Source organism: Hyaena hyaena, unplaced genomic scaffold, assembly GCF_003009895.1.
Source record: "Hyaena hyaena isolate Hyena2069 unplaced genomic scaffold, ASM300989v1 scaffold_46, whole genome shotgun sequence".
NCBI lineage: Eukaryota > Metazoa > Chordata > Mammalia > Carnivora > Hyaenidae > Hyaena > Hyaena hyaena.
The window spans coordinates 3,793,383-3,813,031 of NW_024080678.1; the positions used below are offsets into that span (position 1 = coordinate 3,793,383).

A 19,649-nucleotide genomic window follows, 5' to 3' on the forward strand; every position below is an offset into this window, starting at 1 on the left:
TATTCGCCCTCCCTCCTCCATCTTTTCTCTTAACTTTTTTGTTTTCCCTCTCGCTTTGCATGATAGTTGAATTAGCCTGTGCGTTTGTGTGCTCCTGCTCCCTGTGTGATTGTCTGTCTGTTTTCTTTTCCAGGGCTACCTCAAGAAACAAGCCAGAGGACACAAGGTGGAGAGTCCCAAATATCACTACGAATAGGAAAATAAAATAACCAAGGTCCCAACAAGAGAGACCAAGAGATACCATTTAAAAAACACTCTCTGAAAGGATAGGCCCTGGACAAAGAGTCTTCTTGGATATAGCAGCGCTCATAGATACAGAGAGCATTAACAGGTCTTTAAAACCAACAAGAGCCGGAAAGCTAACTAAAATGACAAAATGAAAGAGCTCTCCTCCAAAGAAACTCCAAGAAGAAATGACAGCTAGTGAACTGCTCAAAACAGATATCAGCAGCATAACTGAACAAGATTTTAGAATAATAATGGTAAAATTAATAGCTGGGCTTGAAAAAAACATAGGGGACATCAAGGAAACTCTGGCTACAGCAGAATGGAAAATAAAAATAGGCATGAAGAGTTAAAAAATGTGATAAATGAGATACATAATAAATTAGAGGCCTCCAATACACGGATTGAAGAGGCAGAAAGGAGAATAAGTGATTTAGAAGACACCATTATAGAAAAACAAGAAGCTGACAAAAAAAGACACAAACTGATCCAGGAACAGGAAAGAAGAATTCGAGAGCTCAGCGATACGGTCAAACGTGGAAAAACTGAGAGCTCTCCCCCTGAGATCAGGAACACGACAGGGATGTCCACTCTCACCACTGTTGTTTAACATAGTGCTGGAAGTCCTAACATCAGCCATCAGACACCAAAAGGAAATCAAAGGCATCAGAGTTGGCAAAGAAGTCAAACTCTCACTTTTTGCAGACGACATGATACTCTACATAGAAAACCCGACAGACTCCACCAGAAGCCTACTAGAACTGATCCAAGAATTCAGCCAAGTTGCAGTGTACAAAATCAACGTACAGAAATGGGTTGCATTTTTATACACCAGCAATGAAGCAACAGAAAGAGAAATCAAGAAACTGATCCCATTCACAATTGCACAAAAAACCATAAAATACCTCAGAATAAACCTAACCAAGGATACAAGAGATCTGTATGATGAAAACTATAGAAAACTTATGAAGGAAATTGAAGAAGACACAAAGAAATGGAAAAACATTCCATGCTCATGGATAGGAAGAATAAATATAGTTAAGATGTTATTCCTACCCAAAGCTATCTACACATTCAATGCAATTCCAATCAAATTGTACCAGCATACTTGTCAAAACTAGAACAAACTATCCTAAAATTTGTATGGAACCACAAAAGACCCCGAATAGCCAAAGTAATACTGAAAAATAAAACCAAAACGGGAGGTATCACCATCCCAGACTTTAGCTTCTACTACAAAGCTGTCATCATCAAGACTGTATGGTATTGGCACAAAAACAGACACATAGACCAATGGAACAGAATTGAGAACTCAGAAGTGGACCCAAAAGTATACAGCCAACTAATCTTTGACAAAGCAGGAAAGAATATCCAATGGAAAAAAGACAGCCTTTTTAACAGATGGTGTTGGGAGAACTGGACAGCAACATGCAGAAGAATGAAACTAGATCATTTTCTCACACCATGCACAAAAATAAACTCAAAATGATAAAGGACCTGAACGTGAGACAGGAAACCATCAACACCCTAGAGGAGAAAGCAGGAAACAACCTCCTTGACCTCCACCGCAGCAACTTCTTACTTGACACATCCCCAAAAGCAAGGGAATCAAGAGCAAAAATAAATTGTTGGGACCTCATCAAGATTAAAAGCTTCTGCACAGCAAAGGAAACAACCCAGAAAACTAATAGGCAACCAACTGAATGGGAAAAGATAGTTGCAAATGACATATCAGATAAAGGGTTAATATCCAGAATCTATAAGGAACTCACCAAATTCCACACCCGAAAAACAAACAACCCAGTGAAGAAATGGGCAGAAGACATGAACAGACACTTCTCCAAAGAGGACATCCAGATGGCCAACAGACACATGAAACGATGCTCAGCATCCCTCCTCATCAGGGAAATACAAATCAAAAGCACACTGAGGTACCACCTCACGCCAGTCAGAGTGGCTAAAATGAGCCTCATCCCTGATCAGGGCATCCACTTGCCCAATTTTGAGTACTTTGAAAAGCTGAATTCTTTATCCAAAGGAACTTGATGAGCATGAAATTATAATAAAAAGTAGATTGTCTTGTTCAGACCATGAGATGACCTCTTTGTAGGGGCTAGAATGTTCATATTTGTCCATTATCTAGACCCATTGACAAAGATGTTTCTTTAGAACCTATTTCCTATGCCAACCCATTCTCCTGTGACATTGGTTTTTTTTTAGAAAGGTTGATATAATTGCTTAGGGTAGGTAACTGCCATATTGTGTTACCTCCTTGTGTGATTTGAATTGTTAAATTCTCATCTGGCAGGACCTTACTGCTTATCTCCAAGGAACAGGCACTGAGGGAAGAATGTGGAATAGAGGGACAAGAGGTGAAAGAAGGATATATATCTCACCATTGCCCTGTATTTTCCTTCCATGATCAAGTGTCTCATTGTCATGCAGTAAATAAATGTTTTTTAGAAAATGATTATCAGTGATTTTGCCTTTGAACCAAAAGTCAACATTTCTGTGACCCTAAGTTTATGTTTTCCTGATTTGAGCATATGATTTTCAGTTCATATGAAGGATTGAGGTTTAGTCCTAAAAAGTATAAATGCCCTAATACAATTACTAAAAATTGGATTTGTAGTCTTAACACGTACAACTTGGAATTTAAATAATTTTTCTGTGTTTTAAATATTAACAGGTTGCCCTCAGGGGAGTGGTATTTTACATTATGCTCATGGAGACAGTCAGCAAACTCAGCTATTAAAGCAAGGTAAGAATGAAGCATTTGAGCATACTGTTCTTTTTACCTTTTCTATTGTAAACATACATTTTTTAAATATATAGGAAGAAGCTCCATGGGCACTGGTCTCAGCAGTGGGAAACGTCCCAGTCAGGATGAGGATACACAGAGTATCGGTCCTAAGGTCCAACGACAGAGCACTAATTAGGTAAATATTTTAGAGCCTTATTTCTTGCTTTAGTGGAGTGTGTAATCAATATAAATTAAGACAATTTCCAAAATAGAGCTAATCACTTTTTTCAAACTAGAGAAACTGAGGCATTAACTTTTCAGTGATTGTTACAAAATCATTTAATTCTTAGACAAGAGAAGTGCGTTTGTACTGGACAGAGTGCTGCACTTAGATTTAAAAATGGTCATCTTAATTGATGATCTTTAAATTTGAAAAACTTCTGATGTGCTCAAGTTTTTTCTCAGAAAAAGACATCTTTTTCATTTCCTTACTATGAGTCTAAAACAGTTAAAGTGACTTTTTATTTTAGTAATATTAATATAATCCCTTCATGAACTTTTCCCCAAATCTTTGCCTCTTAAATGTTTTAAGTTTCTTTTATGTATTGTGATACTTCTGAAATCTAAATTCTTTCTAGTTAGAGAATAGTTAAGTTTTTTTTTAATACAGGACCTTTTTTAGAGGTATCCAAAAAGCTATGGCTATATTCACTTGAATTGGATGTGGCGTACTATTTTATCATTTAAATTTATATGAAAAATATCTATCTAGTGCATTTGCCAGTTTTTAATTAAAGACTTTTGTTTCTTCGTTATCTTAAAGTTTTGCATTTTTTAAATTATTGCTAACTCTACTTATGGTGAGCATTAAGTAATGTATAGAATTGTTGAATCAATGTGATTGATGTACACCTGAAACTAATATATTTTATGTCAGTTATACTTCAGTAATATTATATATACAGTGATAGGGAAAAATTAAAATTAAAAAAAAACTGCTGTTTTTTTAGTGCCAACCTAAGTAGACTGTAACTTTCTTGAAGATCAGTAAACACTCATCAAATTTTTATTATTTAATTCCTTGCAATCAAACTTTACCCAGTTTCTTTTTCCCCTTAAATCACAGAAAACATTCAGGAGGAATACTGTTGCAGCTGAAATTGGTGGGGAGTTCAATACTTTTTTCAGTTAAATTATTTTAAAATGTTCTTCATTGATGGAAAGCAGTTACATTTTGAAATGCATTGTTTCTAATGACATTTCTGTAGTTTTAAACTTTTTAATGAATTTCACATAGGACAAATGGTAATTTGTATATAAAGAACTTAATAAAAATTGCTTAATGTAAATAGAAATAGTCACAATTAGTATAGACCCATCAATATATTTTTGATAATTTTTCATGTATGGTAAAAGTTAAAGTTAAACTGATATTCTGATAGAAAAATTAATGTTTTGAGAGTCAATGTGGGAAGATAGGAGGTTTTTAGACTTTCTTAAAAGACTTTGTTAAAATTTTAGGATAAAATTTTCTTGACATCATTGTTTGATCTAACTTTACACTCTTTGATAATAATGTTTTAGAAAATGTGCGCAATCAAAATTGGTAGTTACAGCCTCTGTTAACACAGACAATATATGTTTTAAAGCTTCATGTACACCTGTTTTGACCCAAATCTGTGGAAGTATCATGTGTTAAGTTTTCCTTCTCTCCTTTTGTTCATTTACAGCTAAGTGACCTTGTCATTAAAGTATATGCATATATGGAATCTTGTGTACTTGGTTGTTTTTTTCTTTTCCCCTTTTTTAAGGTTTTATTATGAGATGTGATTATAAATTAAAGACAGATTCTATAAACCACATGTAACCATTCTGAATGAAGGAACAACTCCCATAGATTTAATAAAATAGTATGTTTCAAAACTATTTCAAATAAGATTACTATCTTCCAGATACTTTGTACTTTCAAAAATAGTTATCTGCAAGAAAGCTTTAAAACCAAATTTTTTTCAGGTAATAGGATTGTAACTATAAGTTAGTCACTAAAATTAAGAATGTGGGCTCTGGGGTCAAAAGGCCAGGCTCTGCCACTCAATAGCCTTGAGATCTTGAGTAAGTTATTAACCTTCTGTGCCTTCTTTTTTCTCATCTGTGAAATGGGGATGAGAGTAGTATCTCCTTCAAACTACATATGAAATGCTGATAACAGTGCCTGGCATGTGGTAGGAGACTCGCTGAGTATGAGCTGCAGGGCTGCCATGCTGTGTAGTTCCCTGGGTTGTGCAGTGCGCAGTCTGCTTAGCTGTCTGCTGGAGCTCTGTTTAGCTGTCATTATTTTCATTACTACTATTATCTCATTCCTGTCTCTTGTAGGCAAGTTTTTGCCTTTTGAAATTACAATCTTTTTTGATTTTTCCAGTCATTAGTTGTGGTAGATGTTCAGTGAGATAATTGTATTTAAAAGTAAAGTAAGAATAATTTGAATCCAAAATCCAGAAACAGTAGCATTTTTATATGATATGCATTTTAAAAAGTATCCTGGGTAATGAATTAATGCTAACTGATAAGCTCTATTACTGAGAAAAGAAAAAAATATGCCTTATCTTCTTTCACTACCATTAATAAGGAGTGCTATTTTTCATTTTTTTAAATGTTTGTTTTTGAGAGAGAGAGAGAGAGAGGCAGACAGAACATGAATGGGAGAAGGGCAGAGAGAGAGGGAGACACAGAATCTGAAGGCTCCAGACTCTGAGCTGCCAGCACAGAGTCTGATGCGGCGCTCGAACTCATGAACTGTGAGCTCATGACCTGAGCCAAAGTTGGATGCTTAACCAACTGAACCACGCAGGCACCCCAAGGAGTGATATTTTCATTGTTTTTCATGATACTTGTATGTAACAAGCTACTCTTTGGACCTGATTGTACTGTACAGCATTGAGAAATTCATAGACCTAGGATTTACCATCACCGTCCAGGGGAATAAAAGATTCAATTTTTGTGTGAATAAATATTTTAGTAGAAAGAACATTGTTTCAGCATAGGCTGAATATTGTAGTTTTAAATGTAGGGGTATTTGGTTTTTAGGGGATTGTTCAGAAAGCTTTTTCAGTTTGGATTGAATTGTAAATAAAAACAATCACTGAAAGGGAAAGACAGGTAGCAGTCACTGTGTTCCAGTTGAGTAGATGTTTGAATGCATGGTTTCCCCTAACTAGAAGGGTTAGTGTTCTGAAAACCCTGCTTGTGGTTGAGGGATTTAAGACCTTTTATTCATTCAGGAAATTATATCTTGAAATCTTATTACCAAACTTGTTCTGTTTTACCATCTTGGAAGAATCGAGCTGAGGAAACCAAGCTTTTGAAAGAACCTATGTTAAGTCTTTATGTTTTTACATTCACTTGAAATAAATTAGTAAACTCGGGATATAAAAGACTGATAATATTACTTTTAATGCATCTCTTTAAGTACTAGAAACTTTAGGATCTTCCCACAATTTCAAACATGTTTGCAATTTTCATGTAGGTCATAATGCATTATACTGGCTTCTTTCCTCCATTTCTCCATCCAAGTATTTTTTTTTCTGATTGTATTGTGCTAGAAATTCACTAAATATTTGTAATGGAAAAAAACTTTAGGTAGTGTTTATTTATTAATACAGTTGGCAGAGAGGACTTGGTCAGTTTCAAGTTTTGATTACAATGCACAGGGTAATCGGTACTGCCATTTCTTACCTAAGTCTGTGGAGCCCTGGTGCAAGCTAAGCTACCAGCCCCTGGTGTACATATCTGCTCCCTCCCGACCAGTGACTGCAGCATGCAGTCCTAAGGTGCTTGAGTTTACATCGTTGACTTCCTTTACTTCTGTGTATCCTATTCCAATTCCCTTTTCCATGCAGTGAAACATTTTGTCTAGTCTGGACCCCAAATCCCTCTATTGCTGGGAAAAGTGTTCAATAAAGCCATGAATAATAGGATTTTTATATAAGGGTAACTCAGGAGGAGGAAGGTTACTGGTCACTCCCTGACCTCATCATATACATTAGCTACTCATTTAATTCTAGAATGTCCTGGAGATCAAAGCTGATCCTGAGAGAAGGAGCTAGGATTCTTGCTGCTACTCTGAGTAATTATTTAAAGTGTGAATGTTAGCCCCTCTCAAAAAGCCTTTTGAGAACAAAGTGAATATTAAGGCTAGACTCAAATTAGCATTTCCTGAATTCCTGTCATGTGCCAAATATTGTTCATGGGAAAATAAATTCGTAAGTATCCACAAGGAGTTCACAAGGTGAGAGGCCAGTCTGGAAGAATTACAGTGGTGTGAGTTCAGGCTGTTAGAACTGTGCACGGTGTGCTGTGAAACTCACGAAGGGAGAGACCGCCAGCCGGGAAAGTCCCAGCTTTCCTGAACTCCAGCTCTACCCAGGGGCGTCGGACAACTAGGCAGGGTGGGGACACCCTGTCTTTGGAAACATTTAACTGTAGCTGGGATTAATCACGTTACCGGTTGTTCACGTTTTGTCCTCCACTGTCCTACATGTAAACTCCATCAGGACAGGGAATGTACTTTATTCCCCCTTGTCCACCGGGGTCTTCTCACTGCTGTTTCACATGCTTGGCACAGTAACAGGCATACCATAAATATCTGTTGACGGCTAGATAAATGTGAGGATAAATGGGATGGACACGAAGACCGGCATTAAGGAGAAATTAGTTTATAAGGTGAGCGTCACAGAAATGGAAACCACTAGGCAGTTTATCGGGAAAAGCAAGTGTTTAGGTGAAAGCGGCAGGAGAGGCTTTAAAAGACGACATCAGACACAGTCGCTGACTACTGGGGGCGAGTCGGAGGCGTAGCGGGAAGGCTAGATGTGTTCCAAAGAGGTTTGGGGGTTTTGGTTTTTTGTTTTTTACTACATTTATAAATTAGTTTTTTACCTATCGAATTATTTTGGGAATTCTAAGTGGCTACAGCTTAAAGGTACAGCGGCTTCTGAATTCTACGTTTTTCCTCATGGGCTAGTGACATTCTTCAAGGGACAAAACAACCGCAACTCCCGTTTTCTAAATGCTGCTAAGGAAAAACTGTGAAAACACCGGCCCCAATAATTGCTGGCAGCCGGCTCTGCTCGCTGGAAAGCGGCCTCTCTCACGGGCACGCCTCCTCCACGCAGCCCCGCCTTGCGTGTGGGTCACGTAACCCGTGTCCTGCGTCCTGATTGGTGGCGTTGGGACTCCGGGGGCATACGGCTGCGGGCCCACGTTTGCGAGCTCTCGGGTCTCCTGCGTCCTGATTGGCTGCGGACAGAGGGGCAGGTGGCCTGGACGGCACTCCTGAGGGAAATTTGCGGGGTTCTTCGGGCCCTAGTTTTGGGACCTTGCCGCCGTTCCCAGGTCTGGGGGAGACCTCCACGGGGGGAGGGAGGAAGGACGGAGCCAGGGACCCGGGATCGACTGTGTCGTCGACGGAGCGGACAGGTGAGTCACGACCCTTTCTACGACCCTGCGGGTGAGCCTCACCAGCATTTCAGGGGCCGACTGGGTGGGGTTGGGGACCGGGGACCACGGGCCGCGCACGGCGAAACCAGACTTCGGTTCGGCCGCTCCGCTCCGTCTGCCTGGCGTGGGCGGATGCCTCGGCGCCACCGGGCAGAAGTTTCGCTGGAAACGCGCAGGCCCCACGAGATGGATGTATGGCTTTCGATCATTCCCCGAGTCTCGTCCTTCGGCCCTCGTTTTTACTTGTTTGTAAACATTGGGGTTAATTTGGAACTGTCAGAGCGTACATGTTATAAAAGTAGAACGTAATTGAAATTACTGGTGTTGTAGAGGGGACTGAGTTAAGAATGAAAACTGCATTTCACTCCTTAGAAATGCTTCAGAAACAGCAGGTATCTGGGCGTAGCCCACGTTGTGATTTAACAAACACTTGCTAAGAGCATTACCGTGTAGGGCACAGCAAAGAGCTGTACCCTGGAACCACGTTGGTGGGTTTTGACCCAAGGCCCTGCCCTTTGTTAGTGAGCAGCCCTGGGCAAGTTACTTTACCAGCATCTGTTTCTTCATCTTTAAAATGGGTTGGTGTGATAACTTAATAAATTTTCTGAATACTCTGTAAGTGGTTTATGGTATTAGCTCAATTTAGTCTTCACAGTCACCCAGGATATAGGGTCCCCATTTTCCTGACACTCCCCACTGAGGCACAGAGAGGGGACATGACTTTCTTAAGTCACAACACAACTAATGACCAGGAATTAAGCCCATACAGATCACTTTTACCCACCACATTAGGACGCCTCATGAACTTGGTTTGTTCATTCAGTTTCAGTTAACAAATACTGATTTTGTACCCCTGTGGACCGAGTTCTTTGCCAGGTGCAAGGGAGAGAGCAGAATGGCACTCAGACCCTGCCCTCCCAGTGCCTGCAGTCTAGTGTAGCTTGTTCATAGCCGGGCTGCAGGGTGCCCATGAATCCCGGGAAAATATTTCACAAAATGTTGTGAGTGTGGGTCTTTTCCTGCCTCCTTTTTCTTTTTGGAAAGAGAGTCTGTGGCTCTCACCAGGCTCTCCAGTGCTGTCTGTGATCCAAAGGTTTAAAGAAACATTTTAGCAGAAGAGCTAGTATCTAGTGTAATGTCTAACAACAGAGCATGAGTTTAAAAAAGAAAGAAAAGAAAAAAGAAAACACAGGTTGAATGGGTGAAGAACTTCCAGGAGTTTCAGTGCTGTAGTAGGGCCAAGAGCCGGGTCCCGTGGAAGAGCACACACTAAGGTCCACCTGCCCAGCCTCCTAGAGTCAGAAAATGCCAGTCAAGTGACAGGGAAGAATTCATTGGAACATGGTGATGACCAGTCTCTGCCCACACGGAGGGTGAGACAGAAACAACACATGAACAGCTGTAACGGTGACAAGTGGCACCGAGGAGCAGTCCATGGTACTGTGAGAGCCAGTAATGGGGACCGGAGGCTTCATCATGAACGTCCAGGAAGTCTCCGAGAAAGTGACACTTAGACCTGGGATTTAGGGCTACTTTGGGAACAGCGAACAGCCCTCAGTCTTCAGAGACCCCGCGGTGCAAACATGTAGAGCACCAGGGGCTGAAGAGAACTGGTGGGGTTGGGGTTTTTTTGGGGGGAGTGAGGGCTATAGACACAGATTGGGGTGGTGACAGAGGCCAGACAGAGAGGCCTTTTAGGCCACGCAGTAAGGCATTTTTATTTTGTTTTATGTTTTTATCCTAAAGTGCCATTGAAAGGTTTATTGCAGGGAAATGACGAAATGACAAGATCACATTTTGAGAAGTTGTAGAGAAGCTCAAATGATGAACTGAAGCCCTGGATGAAAACAGGATCTCTAAGGAGAAACGGTAAGGTAAGAACGAGAGAGAGCCTAGAATCAGGCCTTAAAGATGAGCCTGCAGAGGAGACCGATAAAGGGAAGTCAGAGCAGAGGAAGGAAGGGGGAGAACCGGGAGGATGGGAAGCCCTGGAAATCAGGTGAGAGACTATTTCATGGAGAAAGTGGTCAGCTGTGCTGAAAGCTGCAGAGGTCAAAAGAGATCGGAACTAAGAGCGCTCATTGGCTCTAGTCACGTGCAAATTGTCTTTATTGGGATCTGTATAGGGAGGAGGAAAGGAAGTGGAGAGAAAAGAAGGATCTGTGAGAACTGACTGAGAGTAAGAGAGAATGGGGTTTTCGGTGGAGCGGCATCGAGAAGAGCCTGTGAGGTGAAGGGTGGGAGCCGCAGAGAGGAGAACACAGCGGAAGGAGTGAGTTTACGAGGAAGAAAGGCTCTGGATGCCTCAGGCCAGAGAGGTTGGGACCAGCACAGGAGCAGGGATAACCCCGGGTACTGAAGGGAATAATTGTAGGGGAGGGGAGATACCAGAAGGTTTCAGTTTGGTCTGATGAGTTTCTCTCCTTTGTACAAATAAGAGGCAAGAGCATTGGTTGGGAGTGGAGTAGGGGTTGGGGGAAGCTGGAGGCCCGAGCTGAGATCTGACATCCTTGGTGGGGGGATGTATGCACAAGAGTAAGTTGTCCCAAGTATTGTTTTGAATGGTCTGGCAGAGGGGGCCAAGAATGCAGCAAAGAAATTAGCCTCCTGGCTCATTCAGGGAATTGCAACATAGGGAATTGCAGATGGAAGCTAGGTAGAATCAAAAGCTGCATTTTTTTAAATATTTATTTGGGGGGATGGGAGGAACAGAGAGAGGGTCCCAAGAAAGGCTCCACGCTGTCAGTGCAGAGCCCGACTTGGGACTCGATCTCCTAAACCACCGTGAGATCATGACCTGAGCCAAAAGCAAGAGTTGGATGCTTAACCAACTGAGCCACCCACGTGCCCCAATGCTACATGTATAGTAAAGGAGGCCTCACAAATTGTGGGGAAGGAAAGGAATGTTCAAAAAGAGTGCTTAGATATAGCTAAACTGTTGATAATCTGTTTAGACTTGCAGCTCATAACAGAAATTTCAAGTGAATTAAAAGAGCTAACTTTTTAAAATGGGTGAATTTTTATCATCATGTGGTGCAGAAAGCAGTAGGAATCAAGGGAAACTTCCATGACTCTTTGACCACTTAAAATTTACTACTTTGTTCTGACACATGCTATATTATGTATGAACCTTGAAGGCATGATGCCAAGTGACACAAGCCAGCTGCAACAGGACAAATATTGTAAGACTCCACTAATATGAAGTAACAAGGATAGGCAAATTCCTAGAGACCAAAAGTAGAAGTTACCAGGGGCTGAGAGGTGGGAGGGGGGAATTAACTGTTTTATGGGAACAGAGTTTGTGTTTGGGGTGATGAGAAAGTTCTAGAAATAGTGGTAGTAGTTGTACAACACTGTGGATTTACTTCATGCCACTGAATTGCATACGTAAAAATGGGGGTTGCCTGGGTGACTCTGTCAGTTGAGCATCCAACTCCTGAGTTCCGCTCAGGTCGTGATTCCAGAGTCACGGGATTGATCGCCGTGTCGGGCTCCATGGTGAACATCAAGCCTGCGGATTCTCTGTCCCTCTGTCCCCCCCCTGCTTGCATGCGCGCGCGCACACACACACACTCGGTCTCTCTCTCTCTCTCTCTCAAAAAATAAATTTTTTTAAAGATTAAAATGGTAAAAGTTATATCTTGGCACAATAAAATGTAACCATTTTGGTATGCTAGAATGTACCTTCAACAACCAGAAGTGAACTGGAGAAAATCTTTCCAAGATCAAGAGGATTATTTTTTTAATATATGAAGAGTTTATAGAAGTGAATTTTTAAAAAGCAGATTGCTGTTTAAAAAAGCAGGAATAGGGGGTGCCTGTGTGGCTCAGTCAGTTAAGCATCCATCTTCGGCTCAGGTCATTACCTCAGTTCACGAGTTTGAGTCCTGAGTTGGGCTCTGTGCTGAGAGCTCAGAGCCTGGGGCCTGCTTCACAGTCTGTGTCTCCCTCTCTCTGCCCCTCCCCCACTTGTGCTTGCTCTCCATCTGTCTCTCAAAAATAAATATTTAAAAAAAAATTTTGGGGGGGGCGCCTGGGTGGCTTAGTCGGTTGAGCATCCGACTTTCGCTTAGCTCATGATCTCGCGGTTCGTGGGTTCGAGCCCCGTGTCGGGCTCTGTGCTGACTGCCAGCTCAGAGCCTGGAGCCTGTTTCAGAGTCTGTGACTCCCTCTCTCTCTGACCCTCCCCTGTTCACGCTGTCTCTCTCTCTCTCTCTCCTAGAAATAAATAAAAAACAAAAAAATAAAAAAAAAATTTTTTTAAACACAGGAATAGTTAATTCACTAAAGGAAATAGATGGTCAAAATGATTCATGAAGCTGTGCCTCATTCATATAAGAAAACGAAGTTAGTGTTGTGTTCATTTTTCACATAACAGAATTAAAACTGATGAGAAAATCCATCGTACTGCCTGTGACAAGGTCAACTGATACTTGTTCTGGATAGTAAATTAACAACCTCGCTTTTCAAATATTCACATACCTCCTCTTCAATAATTCTACTAGGAATTCATCCTAAAAGAAAACAATGAAATGTGAACAGATAGCATATAACAAATAATTAGAAACAGCTCAAATTCTTGATGTTAGGGAATGAATCACAAAATTACAGTGTAACAATCCCATATGTCATGTACTCATTTTAAATGTTTAGAGTATTTTTGACGCTAAGTTTAGATACTTGGATGAACTGTATATATAATGTGTGTTGATTACAGAGGAGTCACAACATTTGTGCTTTTTACTTTTCTTGCCGTCAGCTGTGTTTGCTCATCAGGGAGAAAAGAGCAAGACAGGCAGCTTTAATTATGAGACGACTCACCTGAGCACATGGTAGTTCCCCCCCCCCCCCCCGGGTCAGCAGGAAATGTGAAATGGCCTGCTTTCTCCTCAGCCTCAGTGGGCAGGAGCATCTTGCTGTGGTCAGTGTGGTGCTAGTGTTTAATCTGTCATTTTGTATAACATGACCCCCCCCACTAAGCCACCTGTTTCATCTGATGCTTAGCCAAACACGGGATCTGTTCCAGTGCTCAAGGAGCCCCTTGCTTGACTGGACTCACCTAGAGACATTATGTTGGTATTTGGTGTGGTGCCTGTTTAAGACATTTTCAAGAAAAATTCTGAGTCTTCACAATTTCAAATTGTAGGCTGAACTTAGACCCTAATTCTTATATACAAGGTAGCCTTGCTTTATATATAATTAAAAATTATAATAAAGGGTGCAAGAATCAGGAAAAAAACAGACATGTATGTCAGATATGAACAGTTGTCTATAGGTAGTAGAGTTGTGACTTTTTCCACTTCCTTATACTTTTCAGAATTTGGCAGATTCTCTGTAGTGAGAATGTATTGCTTTTATAAAGCTTTTTATAAACAGTTATTTGGGACGACCAAAGCATTTAAAATAGTTTTCACAGTTTTTACTTTTTGTAAACAGTGTACTTCTGTCTAAAATATAATTTACACTCCTATTACTACCAGAGTTCTAGCTCTAGATATTTCCTAGTACTGGCTACTCTTTATTGAGAACTTACTATGTACCAAGCTTTGTGCTTAGTCCTGGACAAGCATTAGAACCCTCACAGTATTCCTGTCAAGTTTATGTACTTTGTCTCTGTTTTACAGATGGTACTGTGAGGAGGAGGAGGAGCACACTTACTGTGCTGCAGTAGTACCGGATATTTACTGTGAGGCACTGTTCTGGTCACTGCTTGTTTACTTACTTAATCTGAGGCTAAGTAACTTTCCCAAGATGACCCCATAAATTAGAACCAGGACTGAGCATGGGTATCTTGCCCACAGAGTCCATGCTCCTTCCAGCATATGGTACAGATGTGAGGCCCAAGATTGTGGGGTGCAGGGCTCCAGACTAGAGCTGCATGTGTCCATCATTATGCAGTACCTCCCCCTTCCTTCCTGTTAAGATCTGTGGTCCTCTTAGAAATTTTATAAAATAGCCTAATATTTCTATCTTAGCTATTTAGGAATCATCTAAAGGAAACTAGCACTAGGAATTACATTAAAAAAAAAAACTGGTTGAACCACTAGAAGTAAAACAAACTACGCCTACAATTATCTTAAAAACCGTGGACACTAACAATGAGCTATTATTTGGTTTACAAATGGTAAACCAAACTGAGAACACTGTTACTTGTTCTTTTTCCTTAGAGAATAGTGATTTATTTGCATTAGTTAGGACAGGCTTGAAAGTGAAAAGTCCTTGGCATATGTGGCAATGGTATGATTAAGGGCCGGGTTTGGATTATGGCTTTTTTCAACTTTCCTTCAAACCTACAAATAATAAGGGAAGGCTGTTAACTAGCTAAATAGTTAAGCACTGCATGCTTTTATGGCAGGGATGTGGCATTTATACTCTTAGGTGCTGAAAGTTAAAACAATAAATTAGGCATGTTTTCATTACCAGAGAATAACAAGAAAACCGTGCCCAAAGTCAATAATGCATTAAGCACAGTACAGCCATCTCTAGGTAGCTAAAGCTGTCAACTGGGGACAGCTGGTTACACTCTTGTGAAAGTATGGCCCCCGTTCCACTTCATGTGATTGCCCATTTCTCCACTGGGGCAGTCACACAGCGTTTCTCATTTTACCTGGCTAAGACTTACTTTAATTTTAGATTTATGAAAAGGATTTTCACGTAATTCTGATGAAACAAGCTTACACTTATTATTTTAAATAAATTCACTTTGGGTAATAATTATTCAGCAAAAATATTTACTCTAAAATATAAAATTAGAGATGACTCCCCCGCAAAGTATTTGCTTCAGCTAAGCATAAACTTGAAAATGTAAAATGTTAAAAAGAAAATCGTGTGTGTGTGTGTGTGTGTGTATAAGTAAAATATGTCTCCTAAAGAAAAACATAACAAGTGTTGCAGAAAAGGGAATTTGTATCAGAATGACATCTGAAGTCTTTGAATCTTGAACTGTTTGTGGCCTTACTCCGGATGTGTAAAATGGAAGCTACTTCACAAGGTTGTAGCAAAGCTCACAAAGACAATGGGCTTATAGTGTAGAAGGTGTCTCAGTTGTGATGAGGTATGTTAGTTACTTTATACATTAGTTAAGAGGATATGTAATATTCCACAAAAAGTCTGAAGCCAACTTTGACAAAATTCAGTTTTCCTGTCTAATTTACATCCATGTTATTTGTGTGCTTACTACTTACAGCCCAAATTCATGTTTCTGTTTTAAAAGTCAATGCCCCATGTAAAACCTGCATTTTCTTTCTTACAGGTGCATTAAGTATATTCTGAGACCCAGGACAGTGGCAATTAGCCAATGACTGCAGGCATGCTGTGGAAGTTGCTGATAAGATCCCAGCCCTGCAGGCTGTATTCTTTCAGAAAGATGCTGTCAGCTCCAAACTACAGACCCTTTCTAGCATGCCTCACCTATACAAATGATCATCAGTCAAACAAAGAAAATAAAACAACAGTGGAAAAGCTTTATAAATTTTCAGTCGACGTCAGGAAAATTCGCAGATTAAAAGGATGGGTACTTTTTGAGGATGAAACCTATGTTGAAGAAATTGCAAATGTTTTACAACAACTAGGTGCTGATGAAACTGCTGTAGCCAGTATATTGGAGCGCTGCCCAGAAGCAATTGTCTGCAGCCCTACGGCTGTTAACACCCAGAGAGAACTCTGGCAGTTGGTGTGCAAAAATGAGCAAGAGTTAGTCAAGTTAATAGAACAGTTTCCAGAATCTTTCTTTACTGTTAAAGACCAGGAAACTCAGAAACTGAACATTCAGTTCTTTAAAGAGTTGGGACTCAAAAATGTGGTCATTAGCAGATTATTGACAACTGCATCTAATATATTTCATAATCCTATTGAGAAAAATAAGCAAATGATAAGTATTCTCCAAAAGAGTTATCTAAATTTAGGTGGCTCTGAGGCCAACATGAAAGTTTGGTTACTGAAATTATTAAGCCAAAACCCATTTATTTTGCTGAATTCTTCTGCAGCTATAAAGGAAACACTAGAATTTCTCCAGCAGCAAGGTTTCACAAACTTTGATATTCTCCAGCTTCTCTCCAAACTCAAAGGATTTCTTTTCCAGCTTTGCCCCGGAAGTATACAGAACAGCATTTCCTTCTCTAAAAATGTTTTTAAATGCTCAGATCATGACCTGAAGCAGTTAGTTTTGAAATGTCCTGCCATTTTATATTATTCTGTTCCAGTTTTGGAAGAAAGAATTCAGGGATTATTGAAAGAAGGAATTTCCATAGCTCAGATAAAAGACACGCCAGTGGTTCTTGAATTAACACCGCAGATAGTACAGTACAGGATAAGGAAACTGAATTCCCTAGGCCATAGAATAAAGGATGGGCCTCTAGTAAATCTAAGTGGAACAAAAAAGGAGTTTGAGGCTAACTTTGGCAAAATTCAGGCCCAAAAAGGAAGGCCATTATTTAACCCAGTGGCACCGTTAAACGTTGAAGAGTAACTTGCAGACCGCTGCTTCTTTCTAGCATTGCAGAATAAAGTCGAGTAGCAGAGACTTTAGTTGGTTTTGTAGGCACTAGTAATTTTAAGAAACTGTTTAGCTTCATCTAAGTTACATCTAAGTAGACAATCTGACTCATTTGCTATATTTTAAACTATAAACTGCATTTGTTTTAAATAAAGTTGGTAATTCTGCCTGAGCTATTTCAAAAACTCCCGTACTAGTAAATGGCACATCAGAATGATAACTTTGTGAATCATTTCTAACATACTGACAAGTACACTCCCTTAATTCAAAATATGGATATATTCTTATTTATATAGCACATTTCATCTGGAACAGACTGTTCCTCGCCACCAGCTCTGAAACATCATTCTAATGTCTGAATTCTGTAGCTTAAGTGAAACAATAAGCAAACTTCTATATTTTTTAAGAGAAAGCTGACTTCATCTTTTGGTTGGGGTAAATGAGTGCCTTTAAGAACAAAGTATTTCTCATCCAAAAAGAATACAGCTTGTTTGTGTGGTGAGTTTAAAATAGACCATCTCAGGGAACTCTTTTTTTGTGCATTACTTTCCCATTTTCCAGATGAGGAAGAAAGCTTACAGAAGCCTGCCTGTCAAGTGACAGAGCCCAGATTTACTATGATCTGACATCTGTTCAAACCTGTGAACAGAAAAAGGATTGCTTAGGAGTTGGCATAAGAAAAGTCATGCCTTTACCTGACATGCCAAAGGAGTACTAACAACAAACTTAGAGATTTTTATGAAAATTGTTAAATTCCTTAAATAGGAAATGATCCAACTTACATTTGAAGTAAGCAGCTTTTTAGAAAACTGAAAATCCAGGTCTGGCTCCAAAAGTGAAAGTGCATCATGGTTGGTACTGATTTTAGTAGTATTCCAAGTTTCTCTTTCTAAATCTTGTTCCAAGATAGACATTACCCAGATAAAGACTGGCTTATGTTCATCTGTGGAGTTTGAACTCTGTAACAAATAGACAACGAAACAGTTGACTCTGATACTCAAACATCTGTGTGCTATGTGTGCATGGCCTTCTTAAGTAATGAAAAACCTGTACAAAGCACAGGCCATGTTTTTATTCATTCAGCAAATGCAAGTAACCCTTACTATCCAAATCTGTTTGGTTCCTTAGGATAGTGAAAGATAGTTCTATGCAGCACCTCCTAAGAGCCAAACATGTGCTTTAGAACCCTTAAAGTTGAGTACCACCATTTACTTTTCTACAGATGAGACACAGGCAGATAAAGGTAAGTCACCTACCCAAAGTTACACAGCAATGTTTGTTCAAAAAAAAGAATGGCAGCCAGTAATATAGCTGGGCCGGGACTGAGTGTTAGGGAGAGTAAGAGCATCAGAGCATCACAATGCCATCTAAGGAACAGGATCTCACTAAGTGTGATAGGAAACCATTAGAGTTTTGTTTGCTTATTGTCCTGACATAATTCTGAATGGTGCACTTTATCTTTCATTTTCAAGTGTCCTAGTTTTGATTATATATTACATGGTTACCTCAGTAGTTCTATTTTATTTTCAGATGCCTACTAGATATCTGAGCAGAGATGTCAAACAGCAAATGGCAATTCGAACTGTGAGAAGTCAGGATCAGAGATAGATACTCCAGGATCATCTGAGTATCTATGGTATTTAAAAGCTACCGCTCTAAATGAGGTTGCCCAGAGAGATTATAGATTTGTAGTACTAGCTGGCTGTGCCTGGAAAGGCACAGGTCTGCCCAGGACAGAGGGCAATGTCAATAATAATGCCATGGAGTGGTCAACTAAGATACAGGTAAGTGACCAATGAATTTGGCAAAAAGGAAATCACTGGGTGGCCCTATCAAAAGTGACTGGTGCAGTGAGAAAGGTAAGGCAAGTAGAGTGGGTTGAGGGAACAGGAAAGGAGTAAGAGGCAGTGTCTATGTGAAGTTTTTCAAGAAATGCTGCTGCAAAGGTAAGCAGGAAAATGGAAGTTGTAAGATTAGGCATAATTTTCTTTAAAGAAAGCAAATACCAGAACATGTATAGTATATGCTGATGGATATGACCCAGGAGAGAGACGGAGAAGAGATGGAACGACTGCAGGATTAATACCCTTCAGGAAGTGAAAGTGGACAGAGTGGATCAGAGCAGAGATCATAGTCCTGGTCACATGGTACAGATGCAGGCAGGTTGATGGAGTGGGTGGTGTGAGAGGAGAGGTGCTTACAGAGGGCAGTACAATGGGTGGGAAGTCTTCCAGAAGGGCTGGAAAGACAAGGTATGAAATGGTCATTTTAAGGAGTAAGTAAATGAACATACAAGAGGGTATAATAAGAAAATTTGGCAGTAGAGTGACCATTAATTTAAAAACCTAGTCAGTGCATCAGCAAAATTTAGGTGCTCAGGTCCAGGCATGGAAAACCAGAGGCAGTTGCAGTTCTAAAAATATATTTGTAGCTTCCTCTGACTTGACAAGATTTTTTTTTTTTTTTTAATAATTTTTTTGAGAGAACAGGAGACAGGCAGAAAGACTCTTAAGCAGGCTCCATGCTCAGCAAGGAGTCCAATTCTGGGCTTGATCCCAAGACCATGGGATCATGACCTAAGCCAAAGTCCAGAGTCAACACTCAACCAACCGAGCCACCCAGGAACCCCTGACAGGATTAATTTTTTTTAGAAATCCACATTCACAGCAAAACATGCAGTACACAGACTTT

General features: G+C 40.1%; 2 protein-coding genes across 5 annotated transcripts in view; both read left to right on the forward strand.

Moving 5' to 3' along the window:
- CRY1 (cryptochrome circadian regulator 1) overlaps positions 1–19,294 on the forward strand; it is a 114,802-nt gene extending 95,508 nt beyond the window's left edge. The window contains exons 11-14 of the mRNA XM_039230437.1: positions 2,915–2,986; positions 3,061–3,164; positions 4,095–4,719; positions 19,283–19,294. Coding sequence (XP_039086368.1) covers positions 2,915–2,986; positions 3,061–3,164 — 176 coding nt within the window. The 3' untranslated portion in view covers positions 4,095–4,719; positions 19,283–19,294. The remainder of the gene's footprint in view (positions 1–2,914; positions 2,987–3,060; positions 3,165–4,094; positions 4,720–19,282) is intronic.
- MTERF2 (mitochondrial transcription termination factor 2) lies at positions 8,277–17,134 on the forward strand. Of its 4 annotated transcripts, none has more exons than XM_039230438.1 (3): positions 8,277–8,443; positions 10,211–10,338; positions 15,717–17,134. In XM_039230438.1, the coding sequence occupies exon 3, from the start codon at positions 15,762–15,764 to the stop codon at positions 16,929–16,931; it is 1,170 nt and encodes a 389-aa protein (XP_039086369.1). In that variant the 5' UTR covers positions 8,277–8,443; positions 10,211–10,338; positions 15,717–15,761; the 3' UTR covers positions 16,932–17,134. The 4 variants fall into 4 exon arrangements, with proteins under 4 accessions (XP_039086369.1, XP_039086370.1, XP_039086371.1 ...); XM_039230439.1 differs by having other exon boundaries at positions 10,211–10,333; XM_039230440.1 differs by having other exon boundaries at positions 10,234–10,338.
- Positions 19,295–19,649: the final 355 nt, after the last annotated feature.

What these genes read in the sequence shown, in the direction of transcription:
- MTERF2 (XM_039230438.1), top strand. Translation starts at nt 15,762, where the DNA reads ATGACTGCAGGCATGCTGTGGAAGTTGCTGATAAGATCCCAGCCCTGC.